General features: G+C 36.0%; 1 protein-coding gene across 3 annotated transcripts in view; it reads left to right on the top strand.

The window, feature by feature from the left end:
• Window positions 1-22,598, top strand: part of raver2 (ribonucleoprotein, PTB-binding 2) — a 136,770-nt gene that overhangs the window by 87,401 nt on the left and 26,771 nt on the right. For 2 of the 3 annotated variants that reach the window (XR_015493770.1, XM_087257472.1), the window contains exons 5-9: window positions 10,617-10,737; window positions 12,251-12,333; window positions 14,661-14,759; window positions 17,484-17,595; window positions 18,012-18,307. Coding sequence is in view for 1 of the 3 variants with exons in the window: in XM_087257472.1 (XP_087113598.1) it covers window positions 10,617-10,737; window positions 12,251-12,333; window positions 14,661-14,759; window positions 17,484-17,595; window positions 18,012-18,307 (711 nt within the window). In the remaining 2 variants the exon portion in view is untranslated. Of the gene's footprint in view, window positions 1-10,616; window positions 10,738-12,250; window positions 12,334-14,660; window positions 15,554-15,587; window positions 17,596-18,011; window positions 18,308-22,598 lie in introns of all 3 variants that reach the window. The other variant, XR_015493771.1, reaches the window with a different exon arrangement.

Below are 22,598 nucleotides of genomic sequence, written 5' to 3'. Positions count from 1 at the left end.
CCGGAAGTGAAGTTTATTTATAAACTAATTTCGAGAGGATCACATGCTTATTATTGACCATGGCTGGTCCTGCATTAGTTATCATATGATTTACCAATTAGACGATTCCAAACACACATATATAACCAGATCTTCTTACCTTAGTCATCTTCGCCTTGAAGAATCCCCCATCCTAGCACTGTTGCCTCACAGCAAGAAGGTCGCTGGTTTGAGTCCCGGCTGAGTCAGCTGGCATTTCTTTAAACGGTTGCTCTAACAAGGAGGCCATGACCTCTAGTAGAGGTGTGAACCTACACTGGTCTTAGTTCAGTTGGGTTACAATTATCATGCCATCAATTCGGTTCAATTCGATATCTCAGTGCATAACGGTGCATTGATGATGCTTTCCATACACAGTTTTATATTTTCTTCACAGCAGCAATTCTTCTAAATTTGTTTAAATTAAACCTTTAAACAACACATGGATTTATTGCAAATAAAAAAATATAAAACAAATATCGCTTTCTGAGTCCTGTCTAGCAAGTTCTTTGATTGGTCATGCGCTCAACAGAAAGGGCTGCGATTGGCTCTTATGAACTAGTGCTGTTCACAGATGAGTGACACTAATAAACGGCAGAGGTGATCACTACTGATCCATGATAGACACGCTGAAGAAAGCGTGCTTATGTCTGTATCCAGAAGTATCGCTGTTACAGCCGAGAGGAGAGGAAAAGTCTCAATAGCAGGTCAAATGGGCCACAGTGAGAGAGAAAGAAATGAGTTTACTTTCATTCTGTCAATCGCAGTGAAGTAGGGGCTTCTGCTGTGTGTCAGTGAAAGACTGTCCAGAAAACACACATGCAGTGAAATTGGGCAGAGTTTCTGAGTTTTAAAGTAGTTGGAGTGTTTTAAATGCTCGCGCTCGCCTCCCTCACCATAGTAAGTTACAGCGACAGCACATATGAGATAAATGACGTCAGTACATAATAACCGGTTATGATTATTACTGAACCGATACCGAATCGCCTGTGTCTTCATTGCGGTACACCAAAGAAACAATTAATTTTTACACCCCTGGGGCCTCATGTACGAAGACTTGCGTGGAAATCTTACTAAAACATTGCGTACGCACAAAGCTGTAAATGTGCGTACGAAGTTTTTCATACATCTGAATTTTTTTCTGCGTACGCACAAAGCTGTAAATGTGCGTAATGTTTTAGCCGAATCTCACGCATATTCTTTTGTACATCCGAATGAACGTGAAACTGAGCGCAACATGCACGAGCACAAAACCCCTCCCTGCCTCCTCCCCCGTATGAATATGCTAATGACTATGCTAATGGCAAAACCCAACGAAAAAGCAATGGCAAAAGCAAGCAAAAAGAGAAACTTTGAACAGAATGTGAATTGGAGGTGCTGCTTTCGGTGGTAGACCGGAGAAAAGCGGTGTTATTTGCAAGTTTGTTCTCCGGAATTACAAAACAAAAGAAAAAAATAGAGTGGGAGAGTTTAGCTGATGCGGTTAACACAGTTGGGTCTGAACATCGCACTGAGTGCATTAAAAAAAAAAGAAATAGTGTGGTTTATATCTGTAAAATGTTGCAGGACCTTTAACAGTCCCAGTGGCGCAACTCGTAAGACGCATGTGATCATGTATTGACACGTTCAAGCATGAACTCGGCTCAAATCCAGCGTCTGATGAACTCTTTCTTCTTTTTTCCCCCGCTACATATCAGATTTTGCCATCTATTTATCACGAGAAAGACAAGTAGGAATCATCAATAAGTTCATATCAATAAGCATCATATTTTATTTGCACATTTATTGAATGGAAATGTTTCTGATTCACGCATGCAAATTCATCTTCAGTTAGTGTCTTTATAGCAGTGTAGTGTAGTGCAGTAGATCGCTCAGATTACATTGGGAAAACAGGCGACTGCTGCAAATTGTGCTTTAATGTTTAGCTGGTCAAATGTATGGTATGGAAACCTTATATACCTGCTGAACCCGTCTCATACAGCTGCCATTGCAAGGCTCAGACACTTTGTAGAGAGCAATTTAACACAACTGCCTCTAGGAGTCGCCAATGGAAATAAAACAGACACGCACAAAAAATGTGCGTACGCCTGCCAGAAAGCTGCCGTGAAGCTGCGCACATTCCCACGTTCAGTTCATTGTTAGTAAATCCAAACGTGAGCGATTCTGAGCGTGAAACCTGGCGTACGCAAAGTTTTTGTGCGTACGCAGCGTTGATACATGAGGCCCCTGGCCTCTAGCATCTGTCGCTAGAACACTGTTAGAGGTCTGGGATGGGAGTGAGGTTTAGAGGGATGAATGTAATGGAGGCCAGTTAGTGAAGTGCTATGCATGTAAACCTTAATCCTCTGACCTCTGGTGGATTAACATGAGAAGAGAATACGCAAGAGAAATTTGAAGTCATCAAAAAGCGTACACAGCAGCCTCTAGTGGATTTGCAAAAACTGCGAGCCGATGTACCTCTGGTTGCGTATTTTGCTTTCCCCAGATATGTAGACCTGGGTATATATCCCATATTGAGATTTTAACGAGACTTTTAACCTTCATAACCAAAAATGTTTTGAACCAAATCACCTACGCTGCTTTAAAATACCACAGATAAAATTAAAGCACAAAACCAAACATACAGTACCTCTTACTCTTACTATGAAAATAGATTATTTGTAGTGCAACCATACTATCATTTAAAGTAATTTTTTGGGGTATGAAAGGTCCCATCTGGGTACTTGAAGAGCATCAAACATCAACCTAGAAGTGGAACCCATAGTCTGAAACACAGTGGGAAATATATGGATGCTGGAATTGAAGAAGCCAGGATGTAAACACATATGCAGGATAGAGGGGCAAATCTGTGAAATAACTGAAGAATTTGTGGAATGTATTAGTGTTTGTGACGGCCTTGGGTGAAGCCGCAGACGGGTGGAGTATTTGGCAAGAGGGACTGGTGAGACAGTTTATGACAAAAGCACGGCCTCGTCCCATCATGCCCTCTGCCCAGATCTTCAAAAATGGATTAGAGGAGAGATCTGTTACTGATGTGTGCTTCCAAAGAGCTGCTCAAATCGACAGTATGAGATGATTCAGTCAATGTATAAACTCTCAAATACGATGTTGATGTCTGATGAAGTTCAATTAAGCAAAATAATGGATCAGAGAAAAAACATCTGGTGGCTCATCTACACTGTAAATGTTTTCATTATTATGACAGCTTTGCTTAAAATAATTTGAATAAACTGCTCATATTTTACCCTCATAATTCAAAGCAAATTTTATTGGATTTATGTAAAAGTACTTTCGACAAACTCTTTTTCAATTCACACTCCTTTGACAAAAACAGAGGCTCTGCAGACTCACTTAACATGACTGATATAACCAGTGGGCACTTATCTTTTGACGGTTTTTGCGTATAAGCCCCCAGAGCACTAACTAGTGAAGTAGACAGGTGCAGACACCTGCTAGTCCCCAAGCAGGGCTAAAATTATATGACTACACTAGCACACGTCAAGCTGAAGCGAAGCTTGCGGCCTGAGAGTGTGTATGAGTGGGCAGGCGTGTGGCTCCGAGGGCTGGACTTCCTGAGAAATGTCAGCTTGCATTTGCTCTGTTTGCCTTGATATTTTTCAGAGTAAAAAGGGGAAGTATAGAGAGAGAAAGAATGGAGGAGACATAAAGCATTGCATTAAAGCCCCCATGAAATCAAAATTGTGTTTTTTTTTTGCTACTGTTTTCTGTTCACCTACACATTGCAATGCATTAAGACCCAGGGGGTAACACTTTAGAAATTGAAGGTCAAGGTGAATTGTAGGGCTGGAATATATGACCAAAAACATTGATCAATTAAACAGTTGATTTCGATAACTGAATGACTATGAACATTTTACTTTTGTTATCATTAAATATCCTCTATTTTAAAATTGTGACTGAAATTAGTGATGCTTGTGGTTCTGTCTGCTGTGGCATGAAGTAATAAAGCGAAGGAAAGCGCTTGGCACATTATAGGATTTTTTTAAAGAACTACTTCTACTAAAAATCTGTCAGGCTTCTAAATATTAATGCAACACACTGGTCCTTCTGCACCCAAACGGCTCTGAGCTGGGATCGAATCGGCGATCAAACCAGGCCAGCTTGTTGTCGACTGACCTGTCGAGTTTTATTTTCAAAAGCAATCTAGAAAAAGAAAAGCCATTGCCGCCTTGTGATTTCATCATATCTTTAGTCTGTTGGTAATTAATTATTATAATAATAATAATTATTATTATTAATAATTATTATTATTATCTTTTTGCTTTTCTTGTACCTAATTTCTAGAACCATTCTTTGCCGGACTCGAACCTTACATTGTTTCTGGGGGTTCCCAATGTCTCAATTCAAAGATCCAAGTCTGACTTGGTTTTAAAAACTGTGAATTATTTATGCACATGCATATAAAAAGTGCCTTTTGCAATTAAAAATACATTAATAATATGTGTAAAAATGTCTTTGCACACTGAACTCTGAAATTTTTGTATGTATTGTTTTGTATTTAAATCTGAAAAAAAAAAAGTCACATAAACCTTGGACTCCAAGTTTAATCATTCATTCATTTATTTCCTTTTTGGCTTAGTTCCTTTGACTAAGCATTAATCTGGGGTCACCACAGCGGAATGAACCGGCAACTTATCCAGTATGTGTTTTACGCAGCGGATGCCCTTCCAGCTTCAACCTATCATTGGGAAACACCCATACACTCTCATTCACACACATACACTACGGACAATTTTAGCCTATCCAATTCACCTGTACCACGTCTTTGGACTTGTGGGTGAAACTGAAGCACCCGGAGGAAATCAATGCCAATGCAGGGAGAACATGCAAACTTCACACAGAAACGCATACTGACCCAGCCGAGACTCGAACCAGCCACCTTCTTGCTGCGAGGCAACAGCACTACCTACTGTGCCACCATGTCGACACCAAGTTCAATGCATATTTATTAATCTGTTGTGAAAATTTCAGACTTTAGTGTGCAAAGATCTTAGGCATCAATGTTGGTAGTGACAATTAATTTCTCAAAAAATCCTCACTATTTCACTTCTTCACTCTTCATTTCTGCAATTCTCATATTTTAAATTCAATATTTGAAAAAACAATAAAATTTTTGGAAAAAAAAAAAAAAAGACGCAAGGCCAAAGTAAGATGCTGCAAAATATGAAGATGCAAGAAATGCCGCTGTCTGTATGGTGGCAGATGACTAAACCTTTGTGTATCATGGTGAAATGACGCATATAGCAACAAAATGAATGCCCACCACTCTGTCCAATCATTCTTTATACTCTTTTTCTTTTCCCATTCAAACGCACACTGCGGTAAAGAGTGTCGGCCGATTACAGCAAACGTCATACACTGACAGGATGTCATGACAACAGCATCACCGAGGATCAGTTTAATTATCACTTTGGATTTTATTTCAAATTATCATTGAAAAAACATTAAAATTTAAGTTTTCTATGCATTTAGCAAAACAGCAAATTCAAGAATCAGAGTCTCGACATTGAGAAGCACTGGTTTACAGTTTAATGGAAGTTACTCCCATAATTCATGTAAATATGAGACATAAGAAAAATGGGGATAAAAGCAGTGTGTATGTTGGAGTGGGTGTGTGTGTGTCAGCAGATGGAGTTGCAGTGTGTTTGGGATTGATCTACACCTCTAGCAGACACAAGAGATCTAATCAGAGGTTCTGCATGTCTGCGAGCATCTCCTCCAAGCCAACACACACACACACACACATTCACACACGCTCCTTCACTACTGGGACACAAACATCCCAGATAAACAGCTGACATCAAATATCAAAAGGAAAAATCAACTACTGTGTACTAGCATTTAAATGAATTGTTTGATGCAGTGCATTTATTATGTAGATACATGTGCTCACCAGTAATGAGGACAGAAATGTTAAAGTGAGTGGAACCTTTTTGGATCTCAGTGCATAGTATAGAAAACTAAAGCATGTCCTTTTAAAAATACACAGAGATGCCAATTTTGGCAATGTTGGGTTTTTACAGGAAAAGATAAAAAAAAGGGCTGAGAATACAATTGAAGACAAAATAATTATCTCTCCTGTGACATTTTATTCATTTTTCAAATATTTCCTATGTGCTGTTTTTAACAGATTTTTATCCCAAAATATTTTTAAACATAATAGTTTTAATAACCATTTTCTCATAACTAATATAGTTTGTCTTCCTCATGACAGTACATATTATTTTACTATAAAATATACTATTATTCAGCTTAAAATGCTATTTATAGGCTTAACTATGTTATTATGTTAACTAGACAAGTATATATATTTAAAAGAAAATCATAGGAAATACTCTAATAATTACAATTGCAATTAGTCAACCGTATGCTTAAACTAAAACAAAAAATGTGATGCATAATATCATATATTGTTAAAAGAAAAACTAATTATTCCTTAGAAAATAGAAGCATGATTGTTTCTAATTGAGATAAAAAAAACAAGTACAATGTAAACAGTATATACATATGGGTTTTTGAATGGTGTTTTGGTTTGAAGCATCTAACATTAGCAAACCACTGGTATTTACATTTTATCATGATTTAAAAATACCTGTATCTATAATGACACTGTTGAGCTTAACAAAGATTATTATAAGACTTTTGAACTTTTGTATTGTAAGTCAGTGAAGTTTCCATACATGATTATTTGCCCATTAATGGGTTAAGACCAAACCATGCAGTAAAACTGTCCTTAGCCTTAACTATGTTTCAAATCTAAAGCAACAAATAATATGAAGTTCTTGGAATAATATGAACATTGTATCATCCTTGTATCTTACACTTTAGTTTAGGTCACAACTCACTGTTTAAACAAACCATTAACTAACGCTATTAGCTTAATAAACTACTTATTAATTGTTATTAATAGTAAGGTAGAAGTTGGGTTTTAGTTTTGAGTTGGATTAGGATGCAGAATAATATCATGCTTTATTTAACTAATGACTAGTTAATATCGTAATAATAAGCAGGTTGTAAGCCAGTAGTTAATAGCATGAATTGTGACCTAAACTAAAGTATTACCCAAAAAACATACTTGAAGTACAAATAGTGAAAGCATTTGTACATTTTGAGCATGTAAAAGGTAGTTTTATAGTTTTAAAAAGATCCTCTTTAGATTGTTTTCCATTTCTGTTTATGTTAAATGTATGCTAAATCTATAAAAACTCAAAGACCCTTTTTCTTACATTTGCAGGTATCTCAGTAGCAGAAGTCGTCATAGTTGGGAAAACTTAGAGCTCAGTGAATGGGAGAATACAATGGGTGATGTTATAAAGACTTTCAGAAAAAGGAAAAAAATTGTGTGAGATTGATTACGGCAGACAGAGAGGAGAATAATGTTAAATGTACTGTTCTGTCACACAAGCGGTTATTTGTTTTTTGTCATTTGAACCAAAGATAATATACTACATATATAAATTTATAAAATTGTTTATATGTTTTAGAAAAAAATGTTCTAATATAAAATATAATATAAAAATAATTTAAATATAAAAATATCATAAACTTTCAAGGATTTAAGATGCCGATGACCATTAAACGCATTATAACAGGCTTGTGAAAAGAGTCCATTTACAAACTTTACAATGAACTATTTCTTTAAAAAATATCTATCTTTCAGACTTCGGAGGATTAAACAGTTTTCCCATCCTGAAAAAAAAGCAAAATATTTTCTTGATATGCAAAGCTTAAAAAAAGATTACTTTATCCATAATTAAATTTGTACATTTTCTTATAATTAACACATGAATCTAATTAAATTTAGCGAGGTTCATTCTTTTACAAATGTGTTTGCAGATTGGGGATTTTTTTCTATGAAATGAGGAAAGGATGACAAATGAACAGGGACTAAATTTCATGCTCCAGAAATGATCATCATAAATCATCATAAAAGAAATCCATATGACTTATGTACCACATTCTGAAGGATCTGGGATAGATGTAAAGACTACAGTGAATAAAAACTACATATGAATCAGTTCATCATAAAAAAAGCTTTCTGACATGAATTGAGATATAAGATTATATGGAATATATCATTTTACCGCTCCCATTATCAATCTCTTTAATTATATTGAACTGTGTAAATAGTGTAAACTAAGACATAGTTCTTCCTTTAAAGTGGTAGATTGTAGCAAAATCAAGTCTGTAGAAAATCAAGATTATAAAAATATAAAAATGTTGTTTAGGGGTGTCAAACTCATTTTCAGTGAGGGCCACTTCAGCTGTTTTATTGACAGGATCATCAGGCAAGCAATGATCAACACAGGAGCAAACAGATGTATGAGGGCAATCCAGAGTCGTAGTCGAAATAGCAGGCAAATGGTCAGAAAGCAGGCAGCATACAGGAATAATCAAACAAAACAAAGCAAAGGTTGAATACACGGTCACAGTAATGTCACTTAATACATAACAACTCAGCAAGACTCAGCAATGAGTGTCTCAAAGTGAGATGTATATACGTGTGTGTAATCAGTACTTGAATAGCATCAGCTGTGTATTTGCAATCAGTCAGGATCAGGAACTGGTTGTTTGTGCGTGTGTTGCATGACTGGTTCTTGTAGTCCATTTACCAGCAGACTTGTAGTCCTATGTGAATGTTTTCCAGCGATCTCTAGTGGTTAGATCGCTGGTGATCGTGACATCAGCATTATGACTGCTAACGGTCCAGCTATAGATGTGAGACTGTATAAATTTGACTACTTATTAACATATTTTTAAATAATTGTTTCTTTATTTTATTGTAACTTGTTAAATTAACAAATAAATGCAAAATAGATGTTACTTCTCTGGGTTATTTCAACATGAATCTTTTTATCAGGGTGAGAAACCCACATTGCTCTGTCAAAGTAGAGAACAAAGGAAAATGCATTTCCCTAAAACTAACATTTGAGAGAAGCAAAACTACTGTATGGAACAACAAGTACTTTTGAGCTGGTTCACAAAACAAACATGCATTATGGGAGATGTAGTTTATTGTCAATGTACTGCTAATAAAGCAGCATGGACTGTTATAATGGACAGTTAGAATTAAGTTAGCTTCTAGCTTTAGAGATTCTCACATGAATTTTCAGCTTGAGTTAAATATCTTGAACTTGCATGAAAGACAAAATATCAAGTGACTTCTGCAGCAAACATGTCATGCATTTTGCCTCATTTGCTCCACCCATTTTGCATTCGCCAGATCCGCCACTTTTAGCGCTCATAAACAATCATAAATCCCTCATGCTGCAGGAATGAGGAGGTCTGCTGAAGGTGCGCAGCTGTCGTGCAGCAAGGGGTTTGCGTCTTTAATAATCTAGGGCCGTTTGCGCTCACTGAACAGTAAGAATGATTAATAAATATAAATATGTCGTGTCTCGCTTTCAGTTTCGGGCTTTGGCGCGTTTTGCACTCACACTACAAACGTACCGCGCCCAACGCCCAAGTGAACCACGCTCAGGCCCACCTCTTCCAACCGGGCCAGTGACGGCCAAGTGAACCGTGCCTGAGCCCTATTCAGCGCACTTACACTTTTCAAACGATCCGGGAAACGGGCCTGGGCACAGTTTAAATAGCATAGTGTGAGTAGGCCCTTAGTTTTAAGAGTAGCTATACACCAAAACAGAGACAAAAATTCCCTGTCACTGTTACTTTTAAAAAAATATATAACTGATAAAAACATCCAAAGCTTGTAGTTTGTCGCTATATGGATCAACAATTTTTTTTTTCACGACACCTCAAACTTCAGTTTCTCATCAAATCATGACCAATCAAATGCTATCTAGTGTCTGACATGCCCCACCCCCTTCAAGACACTTCTCATTTGCTTTTCATTAGCTGTTTTTATCTCAAGCGCTCTCACCGGCAGAGCTGTGAAACGCTATTGGGTGTTTTTTAAAAGGTGAGTAGCCACTGTATGTCCCACCTAGGCATGGGACGATAACCGGTTTAAAGGTTAACCATGGTTTAGAAATGTCAAGGTTTTAAAACCACAAGAATTTTCTGTTATACCAGTTCTAAGGTATATGTATGTTTATTTATTTATTTTTTTAATGTGTTGTAAAGAAATCTGTGTTTTTGAAACTAATAAAGACCTCTCCCTCGACCCTGACCACACTTGTCAATGATACCAAACTAAACAATCACAGAGCTTGCGCTATGCATCATTGCAACGTTCAGTTAAATCTTTTGAGAGGCGCACATCAGCGTCAGCCACGGCGAGGGGTCTCGATGCAGCAGAATAAACAAAGCAGGGTCATGTGACTCCACATGCGGTACGAAAAGTAATTGAAAAAAATCAACCTGGAAAAACTAGATTGATTATAGGTTGTGAATTCTATTAATTGCCATACCCTACTACACTTATGACTGTATATTGTTTTTGTTTGTGGATACTTAGAATTTTTACTGACAAAAACAACTAAAATGCTGTTTAAGAAATTCATTATAATAATATGTAGATTATAATAAATAGATGGTTATGTTTTAGCTTTTGTATTAAAGACTCTTCTGTGTAATTAAATGTTTTTTTTTTGCTTATGTGTGTTTTTCTGTAGATGTTGAGCAATAAGAAAGGTTTGCTGCCAGAACCCAATCTGGCCCAGTTCCTCAACAGTATGACCAATCCTGCTGCTCTCCAGGTCCTCATGAGACCCTACCCCACCGCCAAACGAGGAGGTAACCCTTCACTGTCTCCCTACTCATTATAGCCAAATCTGAACACTGAATATTCAAAGCAATAACTTTAAGTACTTTACAGAAAGAACCAAAATCGTGTTCTGTGAGGACTACAGTTTTTAAAATGAAATATTTCTCATTTCTCCGCATATGTGTCTGTGTGTGTGTGTGTGTTTTCGCTGTGTAACAGTGATCACAAGAGCAGCAGACTCTCAGCAGATTTTTCTCTTGATGAAAGCCTAATCATATATTAAAATGAACTTTTCATTTGGTGGGAGAATAAATGAGCTGAGGAAGAAGGTGGCGGCCAGAGCTTAAAGAGAACACACAATTACAACACTAAATATAGCGCATGATTAAATGTTAAACTTCTCTACCTATTCCGGAGCAACTTGCCATTAGCACCGAAGCTGGAATTTGGGAATGATGAAATCCCGAGCCACCAATATCGGCCACACACTGTTGTCCATCTCTCTTTTAAAGACACAATATGTATGATTTATTTTATTAAAATATACAAAACTGCTAGGACGGTGTTATATATTTTGCTAACTTATGCAATTCCCTAATATTTTGAAGAATGTTCAAATACAGAAAAACAAGCAGTTTTACCTATTGACATAAACAGTGTTCGGTGTCGCCATGCTAATGATGTCATAGACTCTTGATTTCCAGTTTGATTTTAATATAAAACAGGAAAATTTAATCATAATGCTTTAATATGTTGTGTTTTATTAGACTGCACAAAGCATAATTATTTATACTTCCTTAATAATATGTTCCCAGCAAGCACAGGATGTCAATATGACAACAGATTGATGTCGTCGTTGTGGGACGTTGCATTTTGATTGGAAATGAAAATTGGGTTGACATCAGAACCCAACGTCAGACCGACGTCAGTGTCTAAAGTTGCACATATGTTTTATTTTGTTCACTTTTCAACGCAACCTAAAAACATCTAATTATCATCGTCTAATGATGTTACAGCTTGATATTGTGTGGGAGTTACCGCTATGATTTTAATCGGACGTTGGAGTTAGGTTGCCATACCTGACGAATGAATATCAGTATTTGATGTCAATATAACGTTGGCTTAAGATGTTGGCTCAACCTTCGATTTTGGTCACTTACTAACGCAACTATTTGCGTCATTTGACTTCTTTATTGGACGTTAAAATAACATACATTGAATTTTGGTTACCTGACATCACAACCTAAATCTAACCTAATATTATCATCTTATGACAGTGTGTCATTTTTAATGTTTTTAGCTTTAGATCACCAGGAGTCCCGTTAGATGTAATGAAGACAACAACTTTCATGATTCCACACAACAAAAAAGACTCAGTGAGTGACTGAGTGTGGATTTATGGGAGTTGTTGTCTTCATTATATCCTCCTATTATACTCCTCTAGAAATCTAAAGCTTACCTACTGTGGAAAATTACACACAGAGCCATGCATATTTGTTTTATTTCATGCTCATTTAATGTTGGTTTTTTTTTCTTTACCAGGGAAGTTTGGTCGACCTCACAATCTTCCTTTCCTGCGTCCTCCATTGACTGCAGCGCTGCTACAGTTAGGGAAAGCACAGCAGGTACTCACTTTCTCATTGTGTCGCTCACAAGACTGAATTACTTCAAAAGGTGTTGCTTTAAAGTGGCCATTTTATGCCTTTTTCTTTATTTGTGCATCTAACAGATTCACAATGTTACAAAGCTTATTGTCTAACAGAAAACATTTGTCCAGACCTGACCAAACTGGATAAAAATAAAAGTACAAATAAGAGGTCCACAAACATCTACAGTTTAAGGCTAAATTATTAGCCCTTCTGTGAAATGTTTGCTTTTTCAAATATTTCTCAAGTGATGTTTATTAGATTGGACTGACTGACTGACTGACTGACTGACTGGCTGACTGACTGGCTGACTGACTGACTGACTATCTGACTGACTGACTGACTAAATGACTGACTGACTGACTGAATGAATGAATGAATTAATGAATGAACGAACGAACGAACGAACAAACAAAAAACGAACGAACGAACAAACTGTTTAGGTCAATATTATTAGACTCTTATGGTACCTATGTACTGTCACCATGGCAAAGATAAAGGAATGAGTTATTAGGAATTAGTTATTACAAATGTTATGCTAAAATGTGTTGAAAGGATCTCTTAGTTATGCATCACTTGGGAAATCTTTGAAAACTAATAAAAAATCTCACAAGAGAGCTAATCATTACCTTTTCTGTGACTTTATGTCATAACTTGAAATATTAGAATAATGTGGTTGATTCGATGTTGGGATCACGAACTACAGTTGTTCATAAAACAAAAGAAAATGGGAATCACTCAATAATTAGATTTAATTTTTTATAGATTAGGGGCTCTATTTTAAAGATCTAGATGCATAGTCTAAAGTGCATGGCGCAAAAGTAGTAGGGGCGTGTCCGAATCCACTTTTGTCATTTTAAGGATGGAAGAATATACTCTGCGCTATGGTCTAACAGGGTTGATACTTTCTTGGATAGGGAAATGGTGTTGTACACAGTACGCACACACTGAAGACATTCATTAGCCTACATATTTAATTTACTTTATTAAGCACAAAGATTTGTTTCAAAACTATTTCTAAATTTTGTTTAAATTTCCAGCGAATGAATAAATGAACACTAAAAAGTGTGAGAAGTGTGTTTTTTGGAATTATATCCAAACACACGTCCTATTCTTATGCCCCATATGGTGATGCATGTGTCATTAAAACCTGACAGGTGGTAAAATCTAAACTTGTTTTTATTAAAACAAATATAAATATGCATATAATAAATAATGGCAGTGGTTTTCATATTTATGTAGAAAATTTTAATTTTTGCAACATTTTAATTCTTTAATTGTTTTTCATATGTAAAGATATTTGTGTATTGCTGTACATCCAGTGTACATTAAGCAATGTGTAAGCATTTGGACCTGCATAGGCACATAACTAACACGCTCTGTGCTGGACCCAGCTTTTAGTTGGTCAATAGCACTGTCTATTTCACTTTCTCAAAATAGCAATGTCCCAACATTGCAGCTTAACACACCTCCTTTTTACACCAGCACACCCTTGAGTCCACAAAAGAAGTGCCAATAGATTAGCTATTTAAGCAATATGGTGAAAAATGTGAAAATTACTATTGCGCTTGTCTGAAAATAGCAACAAATCACGCCATACACATCTTGCGAACTATTGCACTGGGTGTATGATAAGACCCTAGACGTTTAATATATTTGGATGCTTCTGTTAATTATTTCCTGTTCCAGAAACATATTTTAACCTACTATAGCAAATAAACTGATACAAAGTAGCTGATACACTACATCAATCCGGCACTTTTAATACTTATTTTTATTATAAACAGATATCAGGTTTGTTTTTGTCACGTAAAGGTTATCTCAAATGTTTTATAGGGTGCATTTTAGGAAGGCATCATTTTTAAAAAATGCCTTTAATACATATTATAAATTGTATATAAATTAAATTATTCATAGAACTAAATAGAGGTTTATTTTAGCAAAATTCCTCTTCATCTTGGAACAGTTAAGGAATTTAATCTGCAGATTAATTTACACTGATTAATTGTTCACTTTAAGACTAGATTTATACACTAATAAAGTAGTGTTAATTGTGGTTCCTTGCTGATTATAGAGACTAATATAATTTTTTAAAAATCCACAAGGCCAAAGGTGCTCACAGAGAGAAATATGCCTGAGAAAAGTAGGTTATGTGTCATGGATAAAAAGAATATAGTGCAGTGATGAAGATTACTTTAGAGGAAAATATGCTGAATTATGATGAATAGGCAGATACTTTATAGATAAATAGAAAAGCATCATGAACCATCTCTTTTCACTTACCAGTCTCTGTTTTTCTCACGCAGAGTGCCATTCTAGGAAACGGCCTTGTTCTACAGAATCTTCTTCACATGCAGATGGCCCAACAACAGCTTTTACAGATCAAAGACAAGCAGATCTCTAATGTGAGAGTCTCTCTCTCTTTGTGTATCTGTGTGTCTGTGCGTGTGCGTGTGTGTGTGTGTGTGTGTGTGCGTGTGCGTGTGCGTGTGCGTGTGTGTGTGTGTGTGTGTGTTTGTGTCTAAAACACGAAAAAGACATCATCACATTTCACTTACCTGCAAGAAAAGGCATGTTATACAACAACAGCCTGAAATTGTGTTCGTAGCTTTTTTTTTGCAGATATGTGGTTTGCATTATGCTTTGTTCTGAATAATAAGAAAACAGCAGATTTTGTTTATAAAAGCATTATTTATATATATTTATGTAGAGAAGTATTAGAACCATACATCTACCTGGCATTTTAATGCATTCGAGATTTGAGGTTCTAATAATGCAGACCACGTAGGCTAATTTACACCTATGAAAACTAGGCATTCATGGAATTCCTTCATAAATCTCCTTTAATGCATGTGTGTGTGTTTGTGTTTTTGTCAGCTTTCAGGATGTTTACACCTGGTATTAAAATGTTATGAAACACTAAACTACATTTTCTAAGACTGAACTATAGTTTCTGGGGTTTTCTTTGGTGTTTCTGTTGGACATCATTAAAGACTAGGATATTATTTGTTAACAGGCCCATAGTGGTCCTCGGGAGAACAAGGAGAATTCCTGTGTTAAATTTGCCCGGGCCAGGATAAGGCAATTGCACGATAAGCGTATCTCTAATAAATGTTGTAATATGGCTTACAGGTAATATTCTGAATGCTAAAAGGCAAGCCAAGCAGTTTCTCTCCTGCTTTCACATGCAGAAAATCAGGTGTGCATTATGATCATTGAAGTAGCTGAACTAGTTTCACACAAGTATACTGTACAACAACATGCATTAAAACTGTGGCTTTCTTGTGTAAGTTGGAAAACCAGTAAGGAACAGATGATAGTTGCAAATGAAATGATTAACTGCTAGAGTTATGAGTTCTGTTTTATGCCAAAAATGATAGAAAATGTCTTGAATTTTGCATAAATGCATTTTTGAATATGTGAATATTAGATTTATTAAGTGCTCACATCCTAAAAATGAAGTAAATATCTACTGCATTCATTTCTAAGGTGTAATGACGTTTTGTAGATCAACACAGTAAAATCCATACATCAGATATTCATTTTAATTTATTTTTTACATTTATATCTGCAATATTTTTTAATTAGAAAGATTTCGTTAAAGCTTTTTCATATTTAACTTTACATTTATTTGAAACATTAAAAACATTGTCTTGTAAATTTGTCAATTTTAGTTAGAAAACCAAAATAGCACCAAAACTGAGTTTAAATCCTACATTTACGTGTCAGTATTTCAAACAAAATCCTCTTCACTTCATTATTATTATTATTATTCACAGAAATTTCATTTAAAACAATAAGCCTAAAAAGTTCTTATAACTATTGGTGGAAGTGCCTGTGTGTTAGTGTTCACACTGCTGGAGCTGCGAATGATTTCAATGCAGGGTCAACTACACTGACAAGTGTCACATCACACTATTCAACAAGTGGCACCCTTCATCAAAGTTATCCTGAATCTTTTGAACAACACCCATTCATGTTTTAGGACAATTTTGACTACTAATTTTGACTGAATCATGCCGTACAGTATGAAACACTGGCACAGTGTTTTAAAGTGTTACAAGACATTTACATTCACAAAGATTATGTTATCCACATTTACCTGCTGTCATTTTCTGCAGTGTTCTCTTCTTTTCTTAGCCTCTAAGTTTAGCACTAGAAGTTGTAATCGATGATTTAGTCATAATCATAAGTAATCATAAGTTATGCATCTATATTCCATCTGAAACACACAAATCAATAAAACCACAGTATCTTATATTCTCTGTATTTTTGGCTGTTTAATATATCATTTGATGTCACTGTCAGTCAGCTTACTGTGGTGGTGGAAAGAGTACTGAGAAATCATACTCGAGTAAAAGAACCATTACTTGGCCAAAAATGTGGTGCAAGTAGATTAAAAGTATCTGTTGTAAATATAACTCAAACTATAAGTAAAAAGTAGCCCTTTTAATGTACTGAGTAGTGAGTGCTACTCTGCGGAAAGCTGATGCATTTACATGCAATTTGTGTTTTTGTGAACATAACATTCTGTAGTGCATTTAATTATCGTTTAAGATTATTTGGTGATTTTAGTACAGTATACATCCGCCATTTTCTCATACAGTAGTCTGGGGGAAATGCTTTTTGGGCAATCAGGCTTGATATTCAGCACAAAAGCCCCCTTTTTCAATCTGTTCCCTGTACTACTGATATACTGATGTTAAAGGTCGCTGGGAGCAGTTGGTTATTCTCAGGCCACCAGATCATTTTAATCCCACCCCAATGGAAATGTAATACGGTCCGAAAGGAAAAGTGCACTGCATCAAAACAAAAGATACAGATTATGATCTCAATCATAACTGCCATGCACATCTTTTGCAATTTATCATGGATTTCTTCATTCAGTTGTACGCATATGAGCACTGCCGCAATATGTATGTAGTACATGAACAAATGAAAGCTAAGGGTCTTGAGATCTGAACAAAAGTGGTCAAAGGAGATAAATGTCAACAGTAAGTGGAAACGGTAATGCATCCTTTTAATGTAATAACTGCAAAGGTATGTTAATACCAGGTGGAAATAGGGCCAGACTTTCCACAAGACTCTATTATGGCTTCTTTATCTCACTCTTTTTTTCTCACTCTCAGGTGCCGGGTCTTTTAGGTGACCCCTCCCGGCTGCTCCTCCAGAAAGTTCTGGGTTTACGAAATCCGGCGACAGTTCCTTTGGGAAAGGGCTTGCTGGGAGATTCCCCCACAGGTGAGAGCTTCTGCTTGGGTGGTCAAGCCTGCAGACGGCAGGCCTGGTCCAGAGGTCTCATTCGCTTCTGCAGGGAAAGACATTTGCAATGCAAATCCTCAAACTGTTTGAAAGCCCCATTATAAGCAATACGAGGCAGCTGCTTCAATCAGAATTTCTTCCTTTGTGTTTTTATAGAGACGTGTGTGTGTGTGTGTGTGTTTGTGTGTGCAATGTCTGGTATAGGCATTCATCAAAGCATTTAAGACCTTTGAAGAGTTTGTTATTGTGCAGGGTCATTTCTATTTGAATATCAGTCCCATGCAGGTGTTACAGTGAGGTAGGAATTGAGGTTGTATGAAGTTTATACACTGTATGCACTGAAAACTAACGCTTTTTTGCTGTAGTATATTAATAAAACGTTCTCTGGTTTGTAGAGTTGGGACAAGACTCTTCTCTAGTCACTTCTCACGGTGTAAACTCTGGGATGGTGTCACATTTACCGGGACGTTCCCTCGCTGAGCAGAATGGAGTCGCGTTGACGTGCCTGGCTCCAGAGAAACAGCCTGCTCCACCGGGAACCACAGGGGGATCTCTAAGCTCCCAAACACAGCTGCAAAACTTCCTTCCTGGGATTAACACTTCAAGTCTTGGATCTTTACTGGGGAGCGCAGCGCACAAAACTCCAGCCAATCATCACAGCGCAAGTGTGCAGACTAGTACTTCCGTTACGGTGAGCCTGCTTTTCCTCATAGATAAAACTGAGTATTTTTGGTCTTTTCAGAGCTTTAAATTAATAGAATAATTACTACTATAATACTGCTAATAATAATAACATTATACAAAAGCAAATTGTCACGAATAAACTGAAAAAGCCCCCCCGAGATAAAGAAGGCATGAAAGTATGGTTTTTATATTTATGTAGGCTAGAAAATAACATGTTTTGTAATATTTTAATTCTTTATATTTATATCCTATATATTTCCTTATTATATCCTATATTTATCCTTAATATTTTAATTCTTTTTCATATGTAAAGATATTTGAGTATTGCTCTACATCATGTCTGTATTAAGCAGTAAGCGAGGCGCACAACTAACACGCTCTGCGGTGGACTTTAGGCCGGTTTGTTCTCGTCTATAGAACAGACTATTATAGTTTCTTAAAATAGCATTGCACCAACAATGCGCCTCAACATGCCTTCCTTTTTAGACCAGAACGCCTATGGGTGCACATCTGAACGCAAATGCATGCGCTATTTAAACAGCGTGGCAAAACGTTTAAATGACTCTTGCGCCAAGTCGAAACTAGCAAACAACAATCGCGTCATGTCTTGCGCCACATTGTGCCGGGTGTATGATAGGGCCCATAGACTTTATTAGGGGGGAGTACAGGTATATAAACAGCCGCCCAAGTATATTTACACTTTTGACAATTTTTTTTTTTTGCTATTACTATAATCTTTTTACGGGCGACGTGGTGGCACAGTGGGTAGCGTTGTCGCCTCACAGCTAGAAGGTTGTTGATTTGAGCCTCGGCTGGATCAGTTTGCATTTCTGTGTGGAGTTTGCATATTCTCTCCGTGTTGGCATGGGTTTCCTCCGGGTGCTGCAGTTTCCCCCACAAGTCCAAAGCTAAAATTGTCCGTGTATGTAAATAGAAGTGTAATGGTGTTTCCCAGTGATGGGTTGTAGCTGGATAGGCATCCGCTGCATAAAACATATGCTGAATAAGTTCATTCTGCTGTGGGAACTGTAGATTAATAAAGGGACTGAGCTGTAAAGAAAATGAATGAATAAATTAATATTTATTATTATTAGTATCATTGTTAAGTAGGATTTGTTTTATGTTATGATTTGTTATGTCTTAATAAGTAACCTACTGTAAATTAGGCCTATACAATCATTAACGATTTATATAATTTAAATATGAGATTAAAATACGTGTTATCTTAGTGATTTTATATAGAATATACTCAATAATATTTGAAAAGGAGACATATTGGCTCTATATGTGTCGTTTACATACGTATATTTCAATTATTAATATGGAAAACGAGTGCATGTTTTTATCAAAACTAATTTTGTAAATGCATGTGCGTGTAAAACAATACCATTTGCACAAAAAAAATTGGGAAAATAATATTCTCTAAAGAAGTGGTTACCCGTTTAGAGCGTCATTATGGACGTTTTACATTATAACTAATGTGGTTCAAACTCGTCACTCGTCACTTCATCGTTCTTTTGCCAAACGATGCATCGTAATTTGATAGTTCAGTTGTGAGTTATGTTGTTGTTTGGGGAAAGCACCCTCTTTAGCCTACGCTCATTAAATATGCTGAATAAGGCAACAAGCTCCAATGTTAACCTGACAAAAGGCAACTTATGGAACACACTAAACCAGCTAGCCAGACCGATGCTGACCAACAGACTGTCAAAGCCCAATGGCCAACCTTCGATCGGTGTTTCCCAGCCCCTAACAATTTTTGAAAAACAGTTTCTGTTTTATTTGTAGCTGTACAACAGCATAAACTACTATAACAATGATCACCTCACCTTACATGACACTTATTGCCATACTAAAAGTGGAAGTAGATAGTTTACCACAGATCTTGAAAATAAAATAACTAGCAAACATATAGTTTGAAAATGAACATTAAAACTCAACGACTTAAAGCAAATCGACAACATTAGTCATGCAGCATGCACTTCTAATTGGGTTTGGTATTTCTGTTGTGCCATGTCTGGTGTGGACAACCAGATTCTTGTTGCATCTCATGAAGTTAGGACACAGTGTGAGTCTCTTTTTTTCACAAACACTAATGCTTTCATTAGATGGACAAATCCAGGTGTGCAAATTCAGTCAAGTTACAAGTACAGCAGACATGTCAAGTTTCTGTGTCAAGCCATTTCCGTTATCAAACTTAACACTGTTTTTGATGAACTATATCTTTATCAAAAAAAAAGTACAGCCTACATTATGTTATTGTTATATAAAACATAACATGGAGAGTGCCACACACACACTAGTTTATACAGTACTTCTGATTCTGTCTGAAGTGCTTCTGTCAACCTCCTGCAACTCCGTTTGCATTGTTCTGTCTGGAGGTGTCTTGATTCAGACACAAGCACTCAGCCGCCCTAGCAGAGCTCAGTACAGTCTCTGACAGTCTTCTGAGCCTTAATGACAGACCGCTGGTGCTGCAGGCTCTGATTACTCACTGCTGTACCCTACACAGGCTAATGGAGAGATCGCTCCACATTGTGACTGTATTAAAAGATGAATGCCAGACCATGTGCCAGTATTTTTCCATGGCATCCTTTTTTCTTGGACTGGCGTTTCTTTGTGAAATCTGTGAAGGGAAATGCAATAAATTGAATGTGTATCTTCTGTGGAGAAAAAAACACAAAGAAAGATATGTTTAGAGGAATATTTGAGCTGCTCTTTTCATGAAATTAGAAAAAATGTGTAGTTTCTGAACACTTGGTTTCAAGGACTACTTCTATCATGCTAAAGAACAGCTTGGAAAAATATCTTTTTTTGAGCTCCATGAAGAAGTTAAGTGATAAGTAGGCCCACCCGGAATCTGCGCGTGCAGATTTTCTGCAGATTTTTCGTCCATTATTAATTCTGTTTATTTACTTGAGTAAATGTGTGTCAATCTATATTTATTCATTTTTTAAATTGATTGCAGTAATATTATTGACTAATGTGAAAATGTTCGTCTGATTCATGTACAATGCTGTGTGTACAGTATTACTTTCTGTCTTTTACTAGATATATTATATGACAAACTTGCTTTATTTACCAAATAAAGTGAATCTAATTGGATTTACATTTTAAACAATAAATAAAAGTTAAAAATATATTATTTCTTATGTTATTTATTAAGGTTTTAGTTATGATACTTCCAAAATAATTCCGCTAAAATCTGCAGATTTTTACCACAATCCTCAGCAGAAATAGCAAAAAACGTTCGCAGATTCCATCTGGCCCTAGTGATAAGAATTAGAATTTATATGAATGAGCAATATGACTCTGAAGTACAAAAAAACTGAACTTTGAAATGGCTGGTATCTTTATAAATGAACTGCACATAAGTCTACTGCTATTACTACTGGTTGCTGCTTTTGTTTCAAAAATATGTATTAATATTTGGCAAATATCTATTGGCAAATTATCTGTTTTTGTTCAAACTTAAATAAAACTGAGAATTTTTTTTCCTTAATAAGGCCTCTTGTACATTGTCTTGTTATCTTTTGAGGAAAGCATGTGTAAATTCCAGTCAAAAAAAACTAAAACTTGCTGGTTGAATAAACTTTAAGTCAGAATTTTTCCAAGTGTATGAATAATTATACATATGGGATATACAGTTGAAGTCAGAATTATTAGCCCCCTTTGGATTTTTTTTTCTTTTTTTAATATTTCCCAAATTATGTTTAACAGAGCAAGGACATTTTCACAGTATGTCTGATAATATTTTTTCTTCTGGAGGAAGACTTAATTTGTTTTATTTCGGCTAGAATAAAAGCAGCTTTAAATTAAAAAAAAAAAAACAATTTTGGGACAAAATTATTAGCCCCTATTAATTATTAGCAATTTTTTTTTCCCGATAGTCTACAGAACAAACCATTGCTATACAATTTCTTGCCTAATTACCCTAACCTGCCTAGTTCACCTTATTAACCTAGTTAAGCCTTTAAATATCACTTTAAGCTGTACAGAAGTGTCTTGAAAAATATCAAGTCAAATATTATTTACTGTCATCATGGCAAAGATAAAATAAATCAGTTATTAGAAATAAGTTTCTAAAACTATTATGCTTAGAAATGTGCTGAAACAATCTTCCCTTCATTAAACAGAAATTTGGGAAAAAAAATAAACAGGGGCGCTAATAAGTCACGGGGTCTAAAAATTCTGACTTCAACTGTATATACAGTATATATATTAAATATATGTATAATTATTCATACACCTTGTAAATGTCTTACATATTTTTCATTGCGAGTTCATTTTTTTTCTCA

Source organism: Danio rerio, chromosome 6 (assembly GCF_052040795.2).
Source record: "Danio rerio strain M-AB ecotype USA chromosome 6, GRCz13ab, whole genome shotgun sequence".
In the NCBI taxonomy this organism is placed as follows: domain Eukaryota; kingdom Metazoa; phylum Chordata; class Actinopteri; order Cypriniformes; family Danionidae; genus Danio; species Danio rerio.
Note: the sequence above shows the minus strand (reverse complement) of the source record. Positions and strands in the feature narration are given on the sequence as shown.